Raw genomic sequence first — 24,806 nt, 5'->3', positions numbered from 1 at the left:
GTTAGGTTAAAAAAAATTTAAAAACAATAACTTTATCAGAAAATTATTTTTTTTTTTTAACATAAACAAATATAATAGTAATACCATTATAAAACACATTTTAATATAAACAACATAATTATACTAAAAATAACCCATAATAATTTCAAATATTCCCGAATTCACATCCCAAGAAAGACTTCTATATCTAAAGCTAGGTGCTTAAAAAGTAATTTTCATTTTAAATTTATTTTAAATATTTATAAAAATAGTTGAAATTCAAAATTATATTAAAAAAAAAACTTTAAATTAAGAGATGGGGAAAAATTATTATACAAAACTTTATAGAAAATATTTTTCAAAAAAGTTATTTTCAAAAACCAAATTTAGATATATACAAATAAATTATAATGTGCTGTTTTATAGAAACTTACAACATTATTTTTTTTTCAAAATCTACTTTAGATATTATTAAAAAAAAATCAAAAAAATTGAAATCCAAAAAAAATGTTAAAAAATTCAGGAATTAAAAATTAAAAATCAAAAAAAAACATAAAAACAATTAAATGCTAAAATATCTCCCCAAAAGATACTTCTGAAAAATAATAGATGAAATATACATATGTATGTATGTATATCAAAAACTTAAAATCGAAATTTTTATTTTTCATAAAAATAATTAAAAATTATAAAATTCGATCGCTAAAATATGTCAAAAAACGCCTCTAATTTTTTTATGAAAAACTATAAAAAAAAGATTAATTCTAAAACTAAAAATTAAAAGATTTTTTTTATAAAAATAGTTAAAAGTTAGAAAATGAAAAAACTAATCTAAATAATAAAAATAAGAATTCAGAAAGTAATTAATATGACCGAAATTTTAATTTTTTTTTTATTAAAAAAAAAACTTTTTCTCAAAAGAATTGTTTTATATTCAAAACCATTTTTTTTCAAATTTTTTTTGTAATATTCAAAAATACTTTTTTTTTCATTTCTTTTTTATATTCAGAACTATTTTTTGTCACTATTTTTTTAATATTAAAAAAAAAATCTCAAAACTCTCCAAATTTTTTTGTCACATCTTTTTAAGTTTCAAAACTATTTTTTATGACGTTTTCATTTTATTTAAAATAAATAATTATTTTATTTGTCATTTAATTTTTTTTTTCAATATTTTTTTTAATCAAAACTATTTTTAACATTCAAACTTATTTTTTTAACATTCTGATTAAATAAAATTAATTATTTAAAGTTAATAAAATTAAAACAATTTTCAGAAGTGATTGGCAGGTCAATTCAATAACCTTTAATATAAAAAATATATTTCAAACGTAAAGTTCAGAAATTTTGAAACAATTTTTTTAAGCATAATTAAAATTAATAAGGTCTGCCGATAAAATTGTATATCATTAAAACTTCCTTATTTTTTTATTTTAATTCCTACTTATTGTATAAATGGTTAAAATTTATATTTTGATACAAATATGTATATATTAATATTTAATAAGCAATTAATAAATTTTTTTAAGGATTTTTATTAAATTTCTTCGTTATAAATAAATCTGAAAGACTATCAAAGCTTTATAAAAATAAAAATATTTTTACGGGAAAAAAATTCGAAAATTTTAATTTAATTCATTGTATTTTGTTTTTAAATTTCAGCACAAAATCATTGCTGGTTTGAAAAAAAATAGTTTAAAAATATATAAAACTTAAAAAAAAAATAAAAAATACGAAAGAAATCAAAAAATAGCAGAATTTTTTGAAATTAACAAATTTTTTTTTTATTATTTTTTTTTTGTTAAAATTTAAATAATATTTTTAAGTAATGTTTTTTATAAATTTTTCTTATAGTTAAAAAAAGAATATCGATTTTAATTAAAACAGGAATATATTATTTTTTCTTTATTTATTATTGTTATTAATATTTTTTTTATATAAAATTCTGTTACTAAGCATTCCCTAAGAAATTCTGTAGGTGCAACTTTTATCCAAAATTTTACCACTAACTTAAGCCTTATTTTATTATTTGTATTATTTGTTTCTCTTTCCTTGTTTGTTCGTGACTAATCGTTTGTTCTTTGTTTTTCTGTTTCTCCCACCCACCCGCGCACACAGATCTTGACCAAACACACTTGAGTAGCAAAAACAAAATGGAGAACGGCATACAGGTGGTGCCGCAAACACCGTTACTCGTCAGCGATTACCTAACACTCAGCGCACCACCCACATACTCCCGCCTGCCACCCGACGGCCATGAGTTTCCGCCCAATTTCAGCGAACCGCTCATAATGCCCCCGCCAAGCACGAACCTGTTGAAGGCCGCCAGCCTAATGCAGTCCACCACCACCACAATGACAATGTCCAGCACAAAGGGCAGCGCCAACAATAACAACAACACAAACACAATTTACACAGAGAAGCTGTATACAGCAGCCAGCGCCAACGGTGGACAAACAATGGTCGCCAGCACACGCACAACACACACACACATTAGCAAGAATGTTGCGAATGGTGCCACAGCCGCTGGTGCAACGGTGACGGCAGCGACGGCTACATTGACAACACAATCGGCCTCACCGAATGGCACTTTGAAGATAAATAGCACAAAAGTGGAAATGCCCACGCTGGAGTTCACAGTCAGCAGCAGCGGTAGTAAAGTGCCCGCCAGCACAGACACAGTCAGCGCACCGCCGCCGTTACCGAAATCGGGACCGCCACCGACGGTGCCACGCAAGGTGTACCGGCAGGATTTGGTGGTGAATGTGGAGGACAGCCGTCAGCCGACAGATAAGCGCAGCGATGTGCTCGCCGAAGCCACCACGCCGTCGGGCGCCGGCAACGCTAAATTGGTATTCGAGTCAAGACACAGCCGTTCCACGCAGAATCTTTCGTCGAGCGGTGGTAGCACGCCAACAGCCAACAAATTGGAACCGCCCACATTTGAGTTGGGCGGCAGTGGAAACGACTACAAGCGTTCGTTGAGCGCGCCACGTCGCCACGGCGATTGGCGTAAGGATGAGAAGTCGGAGAAAAGCGTACGTGACAAGATCGCTATGTTCTCTAATGACGCGGAGGGTAGTGGCGCTGACACGCCAGTAAAACCCTTGAGCTTTTCACGCACACAAAGCGCTACGAAGCCGCTCAATTTAAGCACGGAGAATTTGCTCGATACAGCGACTAGCGCGCGCTATGCCAACACAGCCTCTAATCTGACGAAAACGCGTGCGATGAGCGTAGAGAATCTGAATGATGTAGCGCGTCAGGTACAGTTAGCCAAACAATTGCCCACACAAACCTTTTCGGACTCAATGTATGCGCTAAATACATTGGCCACAGACTATACACAGAGTTATGCGTCATTGCCGCGTCGCCATATGCAACATTTAGAGCGACGCATCAGCTTTTCGGGTCAGCCAACCTACATGCCGGACGAGGCATCACGTAAGGCTGCCATAACAAATATATTGGAACAACGGCGCCGCAGCATGTCCAAGCTACGCGGTTTGGTTATACCAGAACGCCCACATGTGCCTTTGGAGCCCATACTAGATCTGCCCGAGATCAAAAGTCGTGATAGTGAGAAGTTAAAATCCGGCAACACGTCGTCCACAGATTCCACGGATAGCGGTGTTGGTTCGAGCAGCGGTTACTTCTCGACAGTGCCACGTCCCGCCAAGCGCACAGAGCTAATACAAAACTCACCGCTTCGTCCACTCACGGTGGCCACCACAACCAATAGCGCCAACATTGCCGCAAATAATGGTTATCGTAGCATTTTCGGCACACAAACCGCTTCGCCACGTCACGCCACAACAGTGCAATCGCCCTTAGCTATGCCACATCAGCCACGGCGCTTCGAGTCAGCGTTACAGGGCACACCGCCAGCCAAGCCGCCGCGCACCTCGCTTAGCGTGCCACCACGTCAGCATGCCATGCATGAAGAAAGCGATTCCGATTCGGTTTTCTCTTCAAAGGTTTCCTCACCACCCATGTCGCCGTGTGTGCCACAGGTGCCAGAGAAGTTTGCGCTCACACGCACACTCTCCTCGGAGACTAACACTTCCATAGCCAGCTCAACTACTTCTACGCTCACATCCGGCTCGGGTTCGCAGGCGAGCTGTTCCTCAGTGGGTAGCACACCGACAGTTGATCTGTCGCGTCGTGTACTGAAGTCTGGCTCCAGTGATTCGGCAACGAATCGTAAGAATATACTTGCTTCGGCGAAATGTCGCAATGGACGCGGTGACGCCTCAGCGCTACTACGTAATCGTCCCTACGATGATGAGGACAGCACCGATGGTTATGATGAGGACGAGGTCCGACGTGTGCACAAATCGAAACCGCGTTCCACATCGGGTGCTTCACTGGTGATAATGCCCAATAAGTTGGTGTCAGCGTCGGCACCCATCAACTATAAATTGGTTTCGAAAAATGACCAAAGTCTCGTCGATAAGGTCATCAACGTAGCCGCCTATGTTGAGGTCACTTCAGATACAGATGATAGTAGCCGTAAATCGGATAGTACCTCGCCATTGAAACTCAGTGCCATGTTAATCGATGAAGAGCGTAAAGCCAGCTTCAAGGCCGATCCCAGTCAAAAGGCCAGCACACCACCGAAAGTGGCATCCAAACCCAAACCGGTTGCTATACTGCCAGCAGTGACCGCAGTACCCGTACAACCTGTCACACCACGCAAAGCAACTGAAGTTGTGACGCCACCGAAGAAGTCACAGCCCGAAGCTAGCAATGAGCTGACACAATGGATGCAAGTTGAGGTTGCTAAAAAGGCTACGCAACAGTTCACCGGTAGGAATATAACCGAACGCATGCCACTGAAGCCAGTGCTTGAGAAATATGAATCCTCGGTGACAAGCACTAAAACTTACAGTAGCAAAACAGCCACAACAGCAAAGGTAACCACGGCCGAGATACGTGAAAAGTTCGAACGTACAGCTGCTGCAGAGCGTGCAGCCGCCGCTGCTGCAAATGTCACATCGAACGTCTCGCCAGCTGTCTCCACAAATAGTCTGCTTGCTACTAAAGTCTTGAGCGGCAAAGCTGGTGCTAACTACCACGAACGTTTCCCCTCACTTGATTCCATAGCCTCATCATCGTCTGGCGTGAGCTCGAGTACACAGAATGTGTCCACACAAGAGAATACCAACGAATTCGGCAGCTTTTCGTCGCTTGGCAGCAATCAGAGCTTGATTACTGCACAAGATATACAACAGATCATTGAGGAGGCGGAACCGCCACTCAAAACACCGGAAGCTTTCATAGTGGTGCTACAACGTGATACGCCCGAGAGTAGTATTGGCATCACGCTAGCCGGTGGCTCCGACTACGAAGCCAAGGAGATTACGGTAAGTACTTCAAACTTACTTAATTTAAAATTTAATGAAAGAACTAAATCGAAACCATCATTACAGATACATAAAATTTTAAACAACACACCAGCCGCCAAGGATGGACGTCTGAAGAAGGGCGATCGCATATTGGCTGTCAATGGCATGAGCATGCGTGGCCTAACGCATCGCGAGTCCATCACTGTGCTGAAGGTAAGTGCCTGCCATTTCCTCACTGTCTTACAAAAAATATACTAAAAATAACTAACTTAACAGACTCCACGTCCCGAAGTGGTGCTCGTCGTCACACGTTCCGAGTCGGTCATTGTCAAACCGCTCACCAAGAAACGCTCCTCACTCGGCTCGCTCACTTCGTTGAATGAGAAACCCACCGAAGTGGATTACGAGAAGAAGCGTAACTATCATAAGGCATCGCGTTCGCTCGACTTGGATTTAGATATTGTCTCGGCAAGCGAAGATGCTGGCGCATCGAAGACACCCAGCACAGTATCGAGCGCAAGTCCGACACCGACCACGACTGACACCACTGCCGCCACGTTGGCTAGCATACGTACGCGTCGCCAGCAATCGCGTGCCGATGCGAGTAAATTGAGCACCAGTGAGCTGCTGGAGCGTGCCGCCGAGACGCGTAACGCCATTGCTGCGGAAATTCGTGCACAAGGTCAGTAGAACCCAAGAAACTGACAAAAAGTCTTGAATGGATGAAGCTTATACAATTATTATAATAAATTATATATTTTTCCTGTCACAGAAGATGCCGCCACCGGCTCACGCTCCGTGGAAATCGTTAAGGACAGCTGCGGACTGGGTTTCTCCATTGAGGGTGGCTTCGATTCGCCGTTAGGCAATAAACCATTGATTGTCAAGAAAGTCTTTATGGGTAAGTGAAAAAAAATATTAAAAATATATGAATTTAGGACATACATATATGCACAGTCATATACATATCGGGTGATTTTTTACTTTTTTTTTTTAAAAAAAACGCATAAAATTTGCAAAATCTCATCGGTTCTTTATTTGAAACGTTAGATTGGTTCATGATATTTTTGAAGATATATAAATGTTGACCGCGGCTGCGTCTTGGTGGTCCATTCATAATTTTGGTGATTTCGGCATAAATATATGTCTTCCAAAGAATAGTTGCTGGCTTATTTCTGTTTTAACTTGACGTAGCCCCACAAAAAATAGTCTAAAGGCGTTAAATCGCATGATCTTGGTGGCCAACTTACGGGTCCATTTCTTGAGATGAATTGTTCTCCGAAGTTTTCCCTCAAAATGGCCATAGAATCGCGAGCTGTGTGGCATGTAGCGCCATCTTGTTGAAACCACATGTCAACCAAGTTCAGTTCTTCCATTTTTGGCAACAAAAAGTTTGTTAGCATCGAACGATAGCGATCGCCATTCACCGTAACGTTGCGTCCAACAGCATCTTTGAACTGAACGATCATTTTCGGAATCAACCAAGTTCTTTAACGCCTTTATGGAAAACTTTTGCATTTGAAGACAACATTTCCGTTATTCCGGCGATTCGAAAAAGTTGCCCAAAATTCTTTCCGAATGGACCACCTAAGACAGATTATTTTCTTCAAAAAGTAAATGTCATGAACAATCTAATGAACCGATGAATTTTGCAAATTTTATGCGTTTTTTTTTAAAAAAAGTTATCAAGCTCTTAAAAAATCACCCGATATTATATAGTATATATATATAGGTATATGTATGTACATATGGTGATTTGCATAAATATATGAAGAACAGTTGGAGTCTTTTAATGCGAAGCTAGCCACAATATAAATACTCAGCGCCTATTATTTGTAGCATACTTGTAGGCGGCGAACTGAACGATCGGAATCAAGTTCTTGTATGGAAAACTTTTGCATTTGACAAGATATATTCACCAAATTTTGCATGGATTATTTTCTAAGGCAACAATGTAGTCTCCGAAGAAATTGTTCAGATCGGCTTACTATAGCATATAGCTGCCATACAAACTGAACGATCGGAAAACAGTTCTTGTATGGAAAACTTTCGCATTTGACGCGGTATCTTCACGATATTTGACATGGATTACTCCGAAAAAATTGTTCAGATCGGATTACTATAGGATATAGCTTTCATATAAACTGAACACATAGTTACTAAAAGATATGCACGTGTGAAGGGTATATTAGCTTCGATACAGCGGAAGTTAACGTTTTTTCTTGTTTTTTTTTTATTTAAAATATTTGCTTTTTGTATACAATATGCTTTTTTTGAGTAACAAATTTTTTTAACTATTTTTTAATATTAAAAATTTTTTGTTAAATATTTCTAATTGTAAAAGTTTTCTTATAATATTTTTTTGTTTTTATTTCAAAGTAATACTTAATTTTAAAATTTTTTTAAAATATTTTTTTACGCTGTGTTTTTTCATAATTTATCTCTAATAGGCGGCGCTGCCCACAAAACCGGCCAAGTACGCAATGGCGATGAGATCTTGAGCATTAATGGTGCGTCCACAGCGAAAATGACGCGTGTCGACGCTTGGAACTACATGAAGCAGCTGCCCATGGGACCAGTTAAGATTGTGTTCGCTTGAGCGTATTAAAAGCGTGTGAAGAACTATAGTTTAAAATTGTTAAAAAAAATGTTGTGAAAGCTGCAACGACTTGTAATTAGTATATATGTATGTATGCACGTTTGAACAGCGTTAAACTTATTTTAACTTGTGTTGAAACAAAAACAAAAACATTATTTAATACATTAGTTTTAAGTTTTGCTTTATTGGACTTGATTTGTGTCTGAAATTTGTGCGACTTATTGATTTTTGATGATTTATTTTAATTCCTATAATATACATATATATTTTACTAGGATGGTTTCGTATGTCTAAGCAATGATAATGTAGCATTGTTGTTAATTCTGCTATAACAGTACTTGCAATACATATATGTATCTACCAAACATATGTATGTGAGTATTTTTTGATAAATGGCTTATAGAAGTTTTGTGGAAAATTGTTGTTATTCTAGTTGTATTTTCAAGGACAAAAGAGTTGAGCCGCAAAAACAAAAGCAAATGCATGTAAGTTAAGCCACTGGAAAGATTATGAATATGATTTTGATATTTATGTATAAAGACGCGCAGAAGATTTGATTTTAGATATTTTGCATCTTGCCATTTGCAGCGCCGAGCAAGGTACATATAATATGTGCCAGCACAATCGGTGTAAATTTGAAAATGCAAACTGAATATTTTATTGATTTTTAAAAGTGCATTTAGAAATGTAATATTTTTATAAATTATTAAATTTATTAATTAAAATTTTTAAGCAAAAAAAAATATTAACACAAAAAAAAATAATTTTTTTTTTCGTCAAATTAAATTTTTTAATTTAATTTTTTTTAATTAAAATTTTTTTTTTAATTAACTTTAAACATATAATTTTCGGTTAAATTAAAATTTTTTATTTTATTTTTTTTTTAATTAAAAAATTACCTTACACATTTTTTTTAAATTAACTTCAAAAATTTAATTTTCGGTTAAATTAAAATTTTTTATTATTTTTTTAATTAAAAAAAATACTTTAAACATTTTTTTAGATATTTTTTAGATATTTTTTACATTTTTTACTTAGATTTTTTTTATTTTTTTTTAATTTTTTTTATTTTTTGTTATTAAAAAAAATTTAAATACAGATTTAAAAAAAGAAATAAATTTTTTCTAAAAAAAAAGAAATTATAAAATGTCAAGCCCATTTGCATTTACTTTTGTCAATGTCGAAAATTTTTATTCGCCAACATAAAAATTAACTTTAAACATATGTAAAATTTTTGGTAAAATTAAATTTTTTATATTTATTTTTTTTTAATTAAAAAGTTACCTTACAAATTTTTTTAAAAATTAACTTTAAAAATTTAATTTTCGGTTAAATTAAAATTGTTTATTATTTTTTTATAATAAAAAAATACCTTAAAAATTCTTTTAGATATTTTTTAAATTTTTTACTTAGATTTTTTTATTTTTTTTATTTAGTTTTTTTTTAATTTTTTTTATTTTTTGTTATTAAAAAATTTAAATACTGATTTAAAAAAAGAAATAAATTTTTCTAAAAAAAAAGAAATTATAAAATGTCAAGCTGATTTGCATTTATTTTTGTCGCTGTCAAAAATTTTTACGCGCCAATTTATAAACAAAAATATATAAATATGAAAGAACTAAAATCGCTCGGCTCACATGCATGTGCCTGCGCCATTACTGTCCTCGTAAAATACTTAAAACAAACTGTAAATTATAGCTCACAACAGCAAAATATTTAAATAACTTTGCTTAATACATATTGACTACGATTTATGTAATGCAACAATTGCGTGTTTGTCTCAAAAATATCAATAATTTTAGTTAACTAATTTTATTTATAAATGCTAAAACGTTTATGCTATATACGAATAAAAAATTAACATATATATATAAACGCTATATATACGAGTATAATATACATATGTTAAATATACATAAATATACATATACTATATTTATAAAAAATATATATATATTAACTACACAAACAACAAACCCGTCAACGAAACGAATCGCGCAAATTGTTGCGTATTGCGGTGCGCCAGCGCGTATACGTAACCTAAAGGCATGCTAACTTTCCATGGCAGCATACAAGCGGCGTTAAATGTGCTTATTAAAAGAAAAACTTATTAAAAGTAAAACCAACGTAAAAATTAATAAAAATATGCTAATATATAAAGATAATTTTAATTAAATGAAAATCTATGCGCAAGTTGAAAACTTAGCCTGTATGAAATTTGAAATATTTGAATATTTTGTGAAAAGTTTATACGATTATATTGAATATACATAAATTTATGCATAATAAATATATTTTTAATTACATCTATACATTATATAATACTATATATATATATAAATATATTTTACTAAACTAAATTATATTACACATATACATACGTTATTACTTATTTACCCATTTATGATATAATACTATGGTACATTTGCATTTGCTTGCGTTTGTTTATATTTAACAACCATATATGTAATCAATCAAAGGTTTAATAAATAAATTAACTAAATATATACCAATTGAAAATTAAAAAAAAAAATCGTTTTATTGATATTACTGGCTGGTAAGTCGGAAATCACTTGCTGCAGAAAGGAACTCTGAACTCTGTATTTATTGATTTTATCTTTGGCATTCCTCCACTCTAGTCGGGCACATAATTCCACGCAATTTATTTGAAGATAACTCGCACACTAGACAAAGGTAGATAATTTTTGAAAGTTAAAGAAATCATAGTAGGTTGCAAGCCATTGAAAACGCAAGATAAAATAAAGGGAAAAATAAGTTACGTGTGAACTGAGGTTGTGAAGAGAAAGCGGAGGTTGTGGTTGAATTTTTTAGCGTTAAAGATTGTTTACTTAAACTTCCGGCAATACCACAAGTCTTATAGAAAAAAGTTACATGGTATAAGTTTCAGTTAATGGAATGATCTAACACCTTTGTATGAATACCTTTTCCAGATAGCCTCAAAATTTAGATGAATAATTCAAATATATTTTGTTTTTTTGGCTTTTGCTTTTTATTTATTTTTATCTTCTAGAAACGACTTTTTCTTTGATGATTTAGAAGGTACTTACCTCCTTAGGTCGCGAACACATTGCTTTTTTTAAGGTTTTTTATTTAAAAAATTAAGAAGAGCATTTTATATCGACTTAAAATTGAAAGCAACCGTAATTTTCAATCAACATTTCTTACGCAAAAATTTTCAGATTTTTTTAAACAGTTTTAAGGCTTTATGTATTTATTGAAATCTCTATTTTTTTTATAAATTTAACTAAAATTATGTAATTTTCATACTTCATCCGTTTTTGGTGTATCATCTAGAGAATGTGCGGAAAGAGTTTCATTAAAAAAAAAACCCATAGATGGAGCGAAAAAAAAATTAAAGTCTACGTGAAGTTTGAAAATTTTTAATATTAGATATATGTATATTGGCTAGGGTTGATAAGCAATGCCCCAATTTAACAATTTTCGGTACAAATAACTGAAAAATCTCACACAGGAATTCATTAAGATAATACAAACATATTGACCTATATACATATGGTATAAAGCCAAACAGAAGGTCGAAAATCTTACGTTAGGTATATGGGGCTAAGGGAAATTTTACCCGATTTTATCTACTTTTAGCATTATTAGCTAAAAACTATGCTATTTGAGTTTCATTATGCGGTAAGATCACACGGTTATTTTAAAAAGCTAATATCGTTCAATCGATTTTGCTCATTTTATCCGTAGACACAAAGATATACAGTTGTTCGTGCGTTGCGAAAAGGAACTGGCTCTATGCCGCAATAACTGAACTTGGTATCCTTGCAAAGCTAATACGGCTGAGTAAGCTGGTGTTGAGTAAAAAAAAGGCTGCGTTAGGATCGATAAAGACTTCTCCGCGCCATTCAGAGAGAATCAGAGGAAAAAGAAGACCACCATTCCGTCGGAAAGATCAGTTGACGATGGAACTGGCTTCGCTTGGAATCTCGAATTGGCGCTGTTGTTAACCCGCCTATAACCGCGTAAGCGGTGTCTACATCAGTACAGAAGAAGAATACGATCCGTTATGTTTGTGTCCAAGCACAAAAAATGCTTACAGTATTAACCTACTGAGCAGACATTTGCTCATTTAGCAGCTTACTCAATTCGTAGCACCCTAAAAGTATACTATATGCTTTCTGAAATTGTTTAAGCTGATTAAGACCTTATTTATAAATACTCGTAAATACACTGGCGGGCAAAACTAAAACTACTAATAATACATAACAAAAATATTTGAGGTTTAGAGCCATTCAAAGATTTTCAAAAATAGAATTAAGGTAGAGATTAGGGTGCTCAAAATAGTATTTAATTGTTGAAATAGTCGCTTTTGCATCGGATTTAGTCTGGTGTTGAAAACTGGATAAATTAGGACAACTCTAAATGCAAAAAATCATGTGTGAAACCTAACCAAATTGACGGAAAAACCGAGTACTCGTCACGGTAATGCTCAATATTTGATGAGATCAGATGGTCGTACTGCATCGGCCTTTTAAAAGTGGCTGAAGCCATTAAAGGAGAACGCTACCGACAATAATTTACCGAATGGAAGTAAGGGATTGTCTAAAAAATGGCCAAACAGTGCAACTACAAATAAGGTAATATTTTTTCCATCGTATCAACGCTCGACCTGATGTAGAAAGAAGGTTTCAAAACTATTTGGAAAAACAGCGGTTTGGAATTTTTGCCTCATCTGCCTTATAACACAAACCTCGCGCTTTCTGATTTCCATTTGTTGCGGTCGATGCAGAAAGTTCTCACTGTAACACGCTTCACGTGAAAACATGATATCCAAAATTGGTCTGATTCACTCGGACTTAAATTCGGTCGCGGCATTTCTTCTGGCATGTAATACACTCGCTGTGAGAAATGTGAGAAAATACTACGTGCCTTCTTTAAAATTTTCTAATAACCCACATTTACTTATAAGAAAATTCTGAGCCGGCAAATATAAGCTGTTAAGCCTTCAGCGACCGCTCAGCCGACAAACGAATGTCGCGTTCATTCCGTTTGACTGAGTTGAAATATAAATTCTGAAAGTGCTGTGCATATCAGCACACAAAACGCTATAATAGGGTACTATATCACGTATGTACAATGATAAGCTGCATTCTGTTATATGATTATATAAGTATATATATAATATACATATGTACTTCTATGAGCAAAAAGCAGTAAGACTTGCTTTGACGTGGTTTATTCGGCTTCGGCTCATTTTTGTCGGCTTCGGTCTGTTTCCAAGTCGTAAGCATAGATCCGAAACACATCGTTAATAATAATACGTTTCTTGACATTCTGGTAGTCGGAAAACATTGTTAAACAGACGTTAACGCGACGCTGTTTTTAGAAACAGTTGAGAGATTTTGGAACCAATCTTTCTTAAGCCCCAATGATGTTTCAAAAAGTGTTTTCACTGATTCTTTCGATATTCCAACGTTGCCAGTAGAAGCTCTGACTGTTAATTCTAATTCTCAAGCATCAATTTCTATTTTTATTGACTTATTGATCGTCGGTTTGACAATTTGATCCCGCGCACAAAATTTAATGGAACTTCTGCGTTGAATAATTTTACTTATCGTAAAAATCGTGCTTCAGAAATGTTTATTTTGAAGTGATATTTGGCACAGACAGAATTTTTAAAGTAAACCTTACCAGAATTTGGATTATATAAAGCAATTAAAGAATTTAGTACTAAAAAATTTTTTTCGTTAAAAAGTGTTGTAGAGTACTACTAAATTTTGTATGAATGATGTATAAAAATATGTAGAGTATGAATCTCTTAATTAAAACTCTAAATATAGTACTATTTTGGAACGGTTTTTATTGCAATGATTTGTTGTAAATTTCATTTTTAGTACTAAAATATTTTTGTTGGAGGCTAATGAAGGAATTTAATTATAAGCTATTTAAAGCCGTTAGAAAACGGTACTACTATTGTTGGTATTATGATGGTACTAAATTCCGAGTTCCGAGTTTCGACTTTTTATTTTCTCTTAGTTTCTGTTTTTGTTTTTTTTTTTTTTTTTTTGTGGAACGCAAATATATAGTACATATATAAATCATTAATCGCTGGTGAAATATGAATGGTTTACCCTAACAGCTATTGATGACTAAACTTATTTATGTCTGAAGTATAATAATTCCTTGAGCATGTGAATTCAAACAAAAAGTCACGAATGAATTCTTATATAGTTTCTTATCAAATTATATCATATAAATATATTATATATATACACAAATATATATAATATATAAACATATGCATGTATATATGTATATGCCGCAGTTGTCTCAAGCTGGCACGAAGCAATTCATTGTCGGTATTAAAGTATATACGTTCAATAGAATTGCAATCAGGATTCCAGTATTTTGCTTTATTATAAAGTACGGAGAACAAAACATATATGTAAAATAAACCGCACCCGACGGATTCGATAAATTACAAGTTAAATAATTGTGGCGAATGTTATAAATAACACTGTGGACTAGACATTACAGTACAGTTAAACACGTATAGCGAAGCAAAACCGATCTAATGGAATAAATAACCGGAATCTCTAGAATACAACAAATTTGAAAAAAGTTTACGAGAAATATTTAAAAAAGTTTCAAAAACTACAATTTGAAAATTTCAAGAAAACTTTAAGAGTAAAAGAGCCGTAGCATGGATTCAAACGCTTGTAGGTTGAAGCAGCCTTCTGAACATTATAAGCCTTATAGAAGAGCACGTACGGATATAAAGAACAAAAAAGCTTTGAAAGAAGATAAAAAATTATGTAATTTGGTGAAGCAGCATCCGCAGCTGTACGACAAAGAACACAAGGGTTATGGTCAGAAAAAGACTACAGATGAGGCATGGCACACGATTGCGGAATCGTTGGGGAAGTCAGGTGAGTTTGACACAATTCCGGAACAAAAGTTTTACTTCGATTTATACAAGACCAATTCTATTCTTTATCGAATATTATTGCATACTTTTAGGTTGCTTTGAAGTGGTTTTGACTCTTTCATAGGATTTGTATACCCAGAAGTGGGAATATTAAGTTTGGCATGAAGTTTGTAGCACCCAAAGGGAAGCGTGGGAGACCCTATAAATATATTTAGTATATAAGTAATAAGCGTGACGAGCTGAGTCGTTCAAGTTATGCCCGTCTGACTATTCGTCTGTCAGGATATACGCGAACCAATAGGTCAGTTCTTCAGATATCGTTCTGAAATTGTGCATACATACGTCCTTTTATCTTTAAGAAGCTGCCAATTTGTCGGCACCACCGATATCGGATCACAATATTATACATATAGCTGCCATACAAGCCGAACGAGCGGAATCAAGATCAAGATCGGATGTATGGAAAACTTCCCTTTTGACGAGATATCTTCAAGTAATTCAGCATAAATTATTGTTTAAGGTCGATCAAAATCAAGTGCTTGTATGCAGATTTTTTTGAACTTTTTTGCGGAAATATAGTTTTGGTTCAACGGCAGTTAAAAATTTCTCTGGTTGGCAATAATTTTTGCTTTCTAATTTGCTTACTTCTTTCAGTGTCTCAATGCAAAGCTCGTTGGGAAACACTGCGTTCTGAGTACATCGCCTACCTACGTTCCCTTGATGCCGATAAGGAACAGCGTAGACTTAGTCGTTCATTAAAAAAAATCATTCAGGAAAGAAAAAATAAAAATTATTACTGTGGATGTTGTCTACATCCAAATTTTAGCCGGTAGACGACGAAGTTACAATCAAGAATTAACCAGAACTGTTTCAATGAATTAAAACTATAATAAGGATGGACCCGGTAATAACATTAGCGGTAACTGAACTTTAACATTATTTTTACAGTCATCCAAGAAATTTTATCTATGAATGGCACATATTTATTTACATTTCTTCAATAAATCTTTTCAAATATTTGAAATATTTTTTTTATTTCACGAAACTGCTTAAGGGGTTATATAGAGCTAGAATTAAAAAAAAAAATCGCGCGATAAATCAATAAATATATCCTCCCAATACAAAAGTACTATATAGGAGCCGGGAACAAAATTGGATGTTGGGCGTGGCACCACCATATCAAGACTTACTCGACCGACATCAACTAACTGTGGTACATCTTATTAACATATCCTTCTTACTCCAGTGCAAAATAAGCTAAATCGGACCAGAACCACGCCTACTTTCCATAAAGCACCATTCTAAATTCCACCTGATTCTTCCACTTTTCGGTGTACAAACCAAGCACCAATAAATGTATGGGGATACACGATCACAAAATTATGAACACAGACGATGGCGGCATCATAAAGTACAGAAAAAGTATTCCCTTAATAAATTACTTCTATTAATGAACTGAATATTCGTAAAAGGTCCATATATCTTAAAAAATGATGCCGGTGAGAACGTAACCGTTAACCTTAAATATGAAGTTTCTGTGATTTGCCTTAAAAATAATAGTGAACGTCGAAATGGATTGATGATTCTTAAAAAAAACATTGTGTGTAGAAGCTATAGTGGTTATTTACCCGTTGAATTTTCTTGCTGGGTGGCTGTGTTCGATCTTCCGAGGGTATATAAGTAGCGTGATCATTATTGGTGCGTGCCGCAAACTTGTTCGTGAGACAACTATCTGGCCGCCATTTTGCACTATCCAATGGGTGGATCTCTAAGAAAAGACGTATAATCTCCCTCTTTCTCTTTTTCTCTAGTTTTTGATGCGCATGTGTGCAGCTGAGGTAGAAATTTCATTACTAATTTGTTGCTAATTTTTTGTGTAAGCATTTGCGTTGGCTATTTGACCTCCACTCCGTTGGAAGGACCAGGTGGAGAAGGAGCTGGCTTCGCTTGGTATCTCCGATTGGCGAAAAGAAGAAAAAACTGGCTCGTTGTTGTTAACTCGGCTATAATCGCGCAAGCGGTATCTACGCCAGTAAAGAAGAAGAAGAAGTATACAAAGGTGTACATATTTTGCCCTTTCTTCTTTCGCAGTACACTGAAAAATTACATGTTTGATTTCGATTGCTTCTAACGGGATATATATGATAACAAATTTGCCACTTCCATTAAATTTAATAGGAATACCTTATAAAAATGCTGAGTGCACCAGACTTGCACTTCATTGGCCTACTTTTAAAAATAACAACTAACTTCAGGTCATACCTTCCCCTAGCATAAACGTATCTTGGGAACATTTAGAATAGGAAAATATAGTAGCCCGTCGGCGAATTAAGTTTAATATAATTCATGAGTGAGCCGAGGTCGAAACGAAGTCTAGGAAGGTGAGGTGAGTGATTGAATTTTTAAGAGTTTAAAACGTTTTATGTCCATTTCCGCCAAAACTGCTGGTCCTATGGAAAAACTTTATAGGGCAAAGTTATAGGTAATAGAAATATATTCAACCTTGTATTCTCCAATTCTTTACATAAACTCAAAATTTAAACTTAAAATTAATGTACCCCAGTTTTTCCTGTTTTTCATTGTTAATTTCTTCAAGACCTTTTTTGTAAATATTTTTTAAAAGAAATTTGGCGTAAACTAATATTTTTATGATCAGACAAGCTGATCGTTCAAAAATCAAGTCCTGGCATGGTTTTATTGTTAATAATATCTTCCTGAAATTTGACAAGAATTATTTTTCAAAACAATGTTAGTTTCTGCAAAGAAATTGTGCGGATTGGACCACTGTGCCATGCAAATTATTTTTTTTCGCCAAATTTGGACTTAATATCGGAAATGAAATCTATTTTTTAATTTTAAATTCTCTAGTAGAAATAAAGCATTAGATCATTGGAAAAATATGAACGCGCTAAAATATCTGCTTTCTGATATTATAAAAAAAATATTGTCCTAAATTTTCTTAGAAAATGTAAAAACAATCATACTTGTGTGTCACGTCTTCTACGTGATATTTTGTGCTACGTAGCTAAATTCTCTTATTAGCTAGCGGCTACGGGCTAGCCACTGCTGCGAGCCTAGGTGATTCATATCATAACTTGAGTGATCTTGCGTTATTATTATACATAGCTCAGTTTTCTGTTGGCCGTGGAGTAGTGCACACCTATAAAAATACGAAGACTTGAGACAATACATTTGCAAAAAGTTTATTAACCACGCTTAATTAGTGTCAAAGCCAGTTGAAATTGTGATGAAATGAGTCGTAATAGCGGCCAACGCAACCATAATCGCGAAGAAAATAAAATACTCGCTAACTTAGTAAAGCAGCATCCTCAGCTGTACGACAGGGATCATATTCTTTATGGGAAAACAAATGCTGTAGATCAAGCTTGGAGAAAAATAAGCCAAATGTGGGGGAAGCCAGGTGAGTTTAGTACTTTTGGTGGTTTCACAAAACCGTCAGTGAATTTGCAATACAAATTAGTGGCGTCATTTCAGCAAACGTGCCACGTGCCAACTCAAAGAAGAAGGGTATCACAGTTTGGCCGCCTTTAACATGCATAAATATATAAGCATGTATATACATATGCATATACATATATACTTCTGTATGTACCTTAACTTAAAATGGAAGTTTTCTATTTAAAATATTTTTAAGATATTATAAAAATTTTGGAAGTAAATTAAATATTTTTGGAAAATTCTTGATGTACAAAGAATTCATACTTTCTAAAATAATATTTATTTTCGCTCTTTGTTTTAGTGCCTGAATGCAAGGAACGCTGGCGAAATATACGCGCCGCCTACGCACGCTCCATTGACGCCTACAAAACAAAGCGTGGAAAGAACCGTGGTAGGCAGTACTATTTAGCAAAGGAGATGGAATTTTTAAAATCTAACTTACCAAAAGAAGTTACACAAAATAATAGACAAAATAATAGGATTAATAACTCAGAAGCTAGCGCAAACAAAAACAACGAAACTTATTCATTAGCGATGTGTCTAATTGACAATATGGACGAACAAAGATTACGAGATTTGGAGCTAATCATTGAGCATAAACTTAGACAAATTGTTGCTACAAAAACTAATCATGACAACGAATTGTCTGCGCCCATGCAACAGCTACCAGTGCAGGCATTCAAGGAGGAACCAGAATTATCGCTATGACTCTTTAACGTATTACATATACATTTATAACCTTTGTTCACCTTGGGATCTGTACTAACAATTGTAGTAATTTAACACTGAAATTTAACTGTATTCAAAATTAACACCAATAATAAACGTACAAAAGTAAGTATTTCCTATGATATACTTAATGCCTTAAGGTCTTAAAAAAAAAGCATATTATTTCAGACCTCCAAATACATCATAAAGTGCGTCAGTGCGTATAAATAACCTCAGCAGAGAAACTCAACAGCGTTGTCCAACTTTATATCGAATCCAATTTAGTTGGGAATTTCGTTATATCGGGTGAATTTTAAGATTAACTGAAAATCTCATCGGTTCTTTATTTGAAACGTAGATTGGTTCATGACATTTACTTTTTGAAGATAATTTCATTTAAATGTTGACCGCGGCTGCGTCTTACCAATTTTGGGCACGTCGAATTTTCAGTGAATGGGCCCTAGAAAAGTTGGCAGAAAATCCGCTTTTTTATCGACAAATTTTGTTCAGCGATGAGGCTCATTTCTGGTTGAATGGCTACGTAAATAAGCAAAATTGGCGCATTTGGGGTGAAGAGCAACCAGAAGCCGTTCAAGAACTGCCCATGCATCCCGAAAAATGCACTGTTTGGTGTGGTTTGTACGCTGGTGGAATCATTGGACCGTATTTTTTCAAAGATGCTGTTGGAAAAAATGGCGATCGCTATCGTTCGATGCTAACAAACTTTTGTTGCCAAAATGGAAGAACTGAACTTGGTTGACATGTGAACAAGATGGCGCGAAATAAGCCAGCAACTATTCCAGCTTTGGAAGACAACATTTCCGAAGAAATTCGGGCTATATGGACCACCTAAGACGCAGCCGCGGTCAACATTTAAATGAAATTATCTTCAAAAAGTAAATGTCATACACCAATCTAACGTTTCAAATAAAGAACCGATGAGATTTTGCAAATTTTATGCGTTTTTTTTTTTTTTAAAGTTATCAAGCTCTTAAAAAATCACCCGATATTTTAAGCATTATGAGTTAACATCAGTCAACAACAAAAACCAACAACGCTTTGTGAAATTCTGCTTTTCACTTATAAATAAATTTGTTTCAAAAAATATTTGCATTACTAATTTGCCTTTAATTTCATGAAGGTATAGACCTGAAAAGGATATATGTATTAACACACAAAAGTGAAAGTCAGAGGCTTTATAATATATGTATATTAGGGTGATTCAAAAAAAAATTTTTTTTTTTTTTTCAATTGGTACTCGCAAAAATAGGTTCCTAGACACCTCTAAGAAAGCCTCTCCAAATATGAGTTTTTAATTGTAACGGGAAGGTCCTCCGCCTAACGGTTTTCTATTTTTTCTTATTATCAGATAGAAAAATTTATATCTCGCTTCCAACTACTTGAAAAAATATTTTGTTAATTAGGTTTTGTAGGAAATTGAATGCTCTAAAATATGGTCTCTTATGATTTTTTTTTGTAAACCCAACCGTTTAAAAGATATTAACGGTTGAAATTTGACTATTTTTGGAAAAATTCTTTTTTTCTTATGAATTTTATAACTCAATGAAAAAAAATTATTATGAATAGATTTTTGGAGAGGTTTTCTTAGAGGTGTCTAGGAACCTATTTTTCCGAGTAACAAACGAAAAAAAAAATAAATTTTATTTGATCCACCCTAATATGCATTGATGTTTGGCGATGAATATCTCGAAAACGCTTAACTCAATCGAAAAATCATAGTAGACCATTTTTATAGTAAATCAAACTATGTGTTTCATCATTCACAATCGTGGCCCAAGTCAATCAGAGAAATTTCCTATCTATATCTCCTGTGCTGCTAATCACATTGTGTGTTGGAAAGATGAGATTTTAAGGTCCATTAAACCAAAAAAAAATTAAATAAGGGGAAGTTGAGAAAAGTTACAGCTGTTCAAAAATGAGTGAAAATAATGAAGAAATTCACTATATTTTGAAATTTTTTGTAAAACAAAAGGGAAGAATGCCACGCAAGCCACCAATGAAATTTGCGAAGTTTACAGTTCGTGTTCGTGTAGTACAACAATGGTTCGCTCACTACCGTTTTGGAAATTTCAATGTGAACGATGTACCTCGCTCTGGTCGATCTATCGTTGGAAAAGTCGATGAAATTATGGAAAATATTGACCAGACTGTCACAAAAGTAGCCATGACATCGCCAGGGAACTTAACATTCATCATCAAACGGTTTTGAATCATTAAAAAAAGTGTAGCCAGCCTTTTCAAGGTTTTGGTGGCATTAATTCTACATTTTACTGTCAAAAACTGATTGCTTCAGCAATCGAAAAAAACGGTCAGAACTGATCAACAAAAGAGCTCCGTCTTCCATCAGGGCCGCACACATCTTTGATGACTCGGCAAAAACTGGGAGAGCTTGGCTGGGAAATTTTGATGCATCCAGCATATAGCCCTGATCTTGCGCCAACGGACTACTATTTGTATCGGTCAATGTAGAATTCATTATTGGAGTAAAGTTGACTTCAAGAGAAGCCTGTGAAAATTACTTGTCGCAGTTTTTCGCAGAGAAATTAGAAAAGTTTTACACTGATGGAGAAATGCCTCTTGCGGAAAAATGGCAAAAAGTGATTGACGAAAATTGTACATATATTTGGTTCATTAAAAATTGTTATAAATATAAAAAAATAAGTTGAAATTTGATTAGAAATACGAAAAGACTTTTTCGATTAACCAATATTTCTTGAAACGTGTTACTAAACGACAAGTACTTATACGAATAGATAAATAATCATCCAAAACACACCAACAATTATTGCAAATAGTGGTATCGAGTTAGTGGAAGATGGTTATCCAATCGCTCAACCTCAAGTCCATAAAATATCAGAGTTTCGAACCCAAACAGCACATTTTACTTTTAGGCACTTAGTTTCTGTTTTTGTTTTTGTTTTTTTTTGGAACGCAACTATATATAAATCATTAATCGCTGGTGAAATAGGAATGGTTTACCCTAATAGCTATTGATGACTAAACTTACTTTTGTCTATAGTATAAAAATTCCTTGAGCATGTGAATTCAAACAAAAAGTCACGTATGAATTCTTATATAGTTTCTTATCAAATTACAACATATGTATGTATATTATACATAGCATGAAAACCGCACCCGACGGATTCGATAAATTACAAATTAAACAATTGTAGCGAAAACTATAAATAACACTGTGGACTTGACCGTTTAGCCAGTTGAACACGTATAGCAAAGACATAATGAACTAATGAAATAAATGAAAAAAATCTCTAGAATACAACAAATTAGAAAAAATTTTACGAGAAATATTTTAAAAAAATTTAAAAACTACAATTTGAAAATTTCAAGAAAACTTTAAGAGTAAAAGAGCCGTAGCATGGATTCAAACACTTGTAGGATGAAGCAGCTTTCTAAACATTATAAGCCTTATGGAAGAGCACGTACGGATATAAAGAACAAAAAGACTTTAAAAGAAGATAAAAAGTTATGTAATTTGGTGGAGCAGCATCCGCAGCTGTACGACGAAGGACACAAGGGTTACGGTCAGAAAAAGGCTACAGATGAGGCATGGCGCACGATTGCGGACTTGTTGGGGAAGTCAGGTGAGTTTGACAAAAAGCGGAAAGCCAAGTACACCATGGTAACTACAACGGTACAATATCTGAGATAATTGTTCAGATCGAAGCATACAGCTTTTTTATTTGTGTAGGGGATTATAGCTACGGTGCAACGACAGTTAACAATTTTTGTGGTTTGCAATAATTTTACTCTTCTTGATTTGCTTACTGATTTCAGTGTCTCAATGCAAGGCTCGTTGGGAAAAACTGCGTGCTGAGTACATCGCATATCTACGTGCCGTAGAGGCCGACAAGAAACAGCGTGGTCGTAAAGGTCAATGTAAAGAAATCTCGGTTGCCGCAGAAAATAAAGACCTCCGCAATAAACAATTTTTTGAAAGTCTACGATGCTACATGCAAGATATGACCCAAAGAGAGCAGAGTCTATGCCACATTAGCGTGTTGCAAGTTGTACACGAAATCAGCGGAATGAAAAGTAGTGCAAGCGGGGATGGCAATGATTACATGCAAAATGAGATAAAGTATCTAGTGGACAAAATAGACGAACAAGGACTCCGTACTTTGCAGGAAAACATTCAGAAAAGAATGAATAAATGTAATAACGCAGACATGTTCTCTACATCAAAACCGCAGCTGGTAAATGACGAAGTTACCATTAAGAATTAACCAGAACTATGAGAATGAAGTAAAACTATAATAAGTAACCCGGATGGACCCGGTAATAACATTAGTGATCCACAAAATTTTATCTATGAATGACACATATACATATAAATAATATATTTGAAATATTTTTCTTTATTTACTGAAACTCATTTGCTTATTTAAATTCTAAGAAATACTGATAATATCGTAACGCCTTTACAAACTAGACGAAATTCAGTTTGAACCCTTTTCGAAGTACGTTGTTCCTTATTAGACTGTTAGAGCGTTTCTTTTCAAGCGGGCCTGATGAATGAATTTGGCTAATTAATGGCGAATTTGCTTGAATGATCACGGTGTTTAACTTCTGATTTCCGTCTACTATCTTCTATTACATTCTCTTACTCTTGCAACCAGTTGCTACAGAGTATTATAGTATAGATAGAGAGTTATATATGTATATATATAAATGATCAGGATGACAAGAAAAGTTGAAATCTTTGTGCCTGTTTGTCCATCCGTGCAAGCTGTAACTTGAGTAAAAATTGAGATATCTTGATGAAACTGTGGTATATGGGAAGTAGTATGATACAAAAGGACTATATAGAACCCGGGAACAAAATTGAATGATGGGCCGCCATATCTTAAGACCTACTCGGTGTCGGGATAAACGATCACAAAATTATGATGGCAGATGGCGATGGCAGCATCATAAAGAACAGCAAAAGCAATCATTTAATCTTTAATTACTTCAGTTAATGAACTGAATATTCGTAGATAGTTGTGTGACCGAAATTCGAAAGCTAGAACAACTACTTAATACTTCGTTATCTAGTTAAACCAAAATCTGCCTGCCATAAGCAAACATTACAAAAAATGGTTTCGAGTCAATGGATTTGGGGCCAATTCAAGAACTACTCAATCGCTCAACCTCAAGTCCATATAACTTCAATAACCCAATGGGTTTCCATTTCTCTTATTTCTCTAAAAAGGTTGACTCGCCTCTATTTTCTAAAATGAGTACAAAATAGGGATCGCTGATGAAAGTAAACCATACTTACCGCTATAAAATGTTAAAGGCACTTACACGTATTTTTTATATCAACGTATTATTAGCACATGAAGAGATGATCAAAATATATATGGGCTATACCAGTTGTGACGAAAACTATAAACTAGATTGCGCGCTAGTTGAAGTGCAGAGCAAAGTATTCCACAACATTAAATTAAAAAAAGGATATATGGATCTTCTTCTTCTTCTTTACGGGCGCAAACATCGTTCGTTGTTGTTGATATTGACGAGACTTATCCCACGGTATTTGGCGCAGATTGTGGGTTCCCCTTTTTGTCGATTGGCCAGAGCACACTTAAATTCCAATCGTTGGGCATGCTTTCGTCCGACCATAATTTACTGATACATGCCTTATCAGTTCTTCACCGCCGCGTTTGAGTAGCTCGGCCGGCAAACCATCGGCCCCGCCGCTTTATCGTCCTACAGACGGGTAATTGTCATTCGACAGACAGGTAGTTTGATGTAGCGAAGATACCTTCCCTGCCCATTC

The 24,806-nt window shown here is 34.4% G+C and overlaps 2 protein-coding genes across 2 annotated transcripts in view; both read left to right on the top strand.

The window, feature by feature from the left end:
- Positions 1–8,679, top strand: part of LOC126763775 (serine-rich adhesin for platelets) — a 399,576-nt gene extending 390,897 nt beyond the window's left edge. The window contains exons 5-9 of the mRNA XM_050481555.1: positions 2,098–5,345; positions 5,412–5,540; positions 5,604–6,009; positions 6,100–6,228; positions 7,778–8,679. Coding sequence (XP_050337512.1) covers positions 2,098–5,345; positions 5,412–5,540; positions 5,604–6,009; positions 6,100–6,228; positions 7,778–7,926 — 4,061 coding nt within the window. The 3' untranslated portion in view covers positions 7,927–8,679. The remainder of the gene's footprint in view (positions 1–2,097; positions 5,346–5,411; positions 5,541–5,603; positions 6,010–6,099; positions 6,229–7,777) is intronic.
- A 5,711-nt stretch (positions 8,680–14,390) lies between these two features.
- Positions 14,391–23,413, top strand: LOC126762833 (uncharacterized). The gene is made up of 4 exons (XM_050479874.1): positions 14,391–14,837; positions 18,597–19,000; positions 22,392–22,626; positions 22,820–23,413. Exons 1-4 carry the CDS (start codon positions 14,612–14,614, stop codon positions 23,266–23,268), a joined length of 1,314 nt encoding a protein of 437 aa, XP_050335831.1. The 5' UTR covers positions 14,391–14,611; the 3' UTR covers positions 23,269–23,413.
- Positions 23,414–24,806: the final 1,393 nt, after the last annotated feature.

This window comes from Bactrocera neohumeralis, chromosome 6 (genome assembly GCF_024586455.1).
Source record: "Bactrocera neohumeralis isolate Rockhampton chromosome 6, APGP_CSIRO_Bneo_wtdbg2-racon-allhic-juicebox.fasta_v2, whole genome shotgun sequence".
NCBI lineage: Eukaryota > Metazoa > Arthropoda > Insecta > Diptera > Tephritidae > Bactrocera > Bactrocera neohumeralis.
This window is presented reverse-complemented; position numbering and strand designations above follow the sequence as displayed.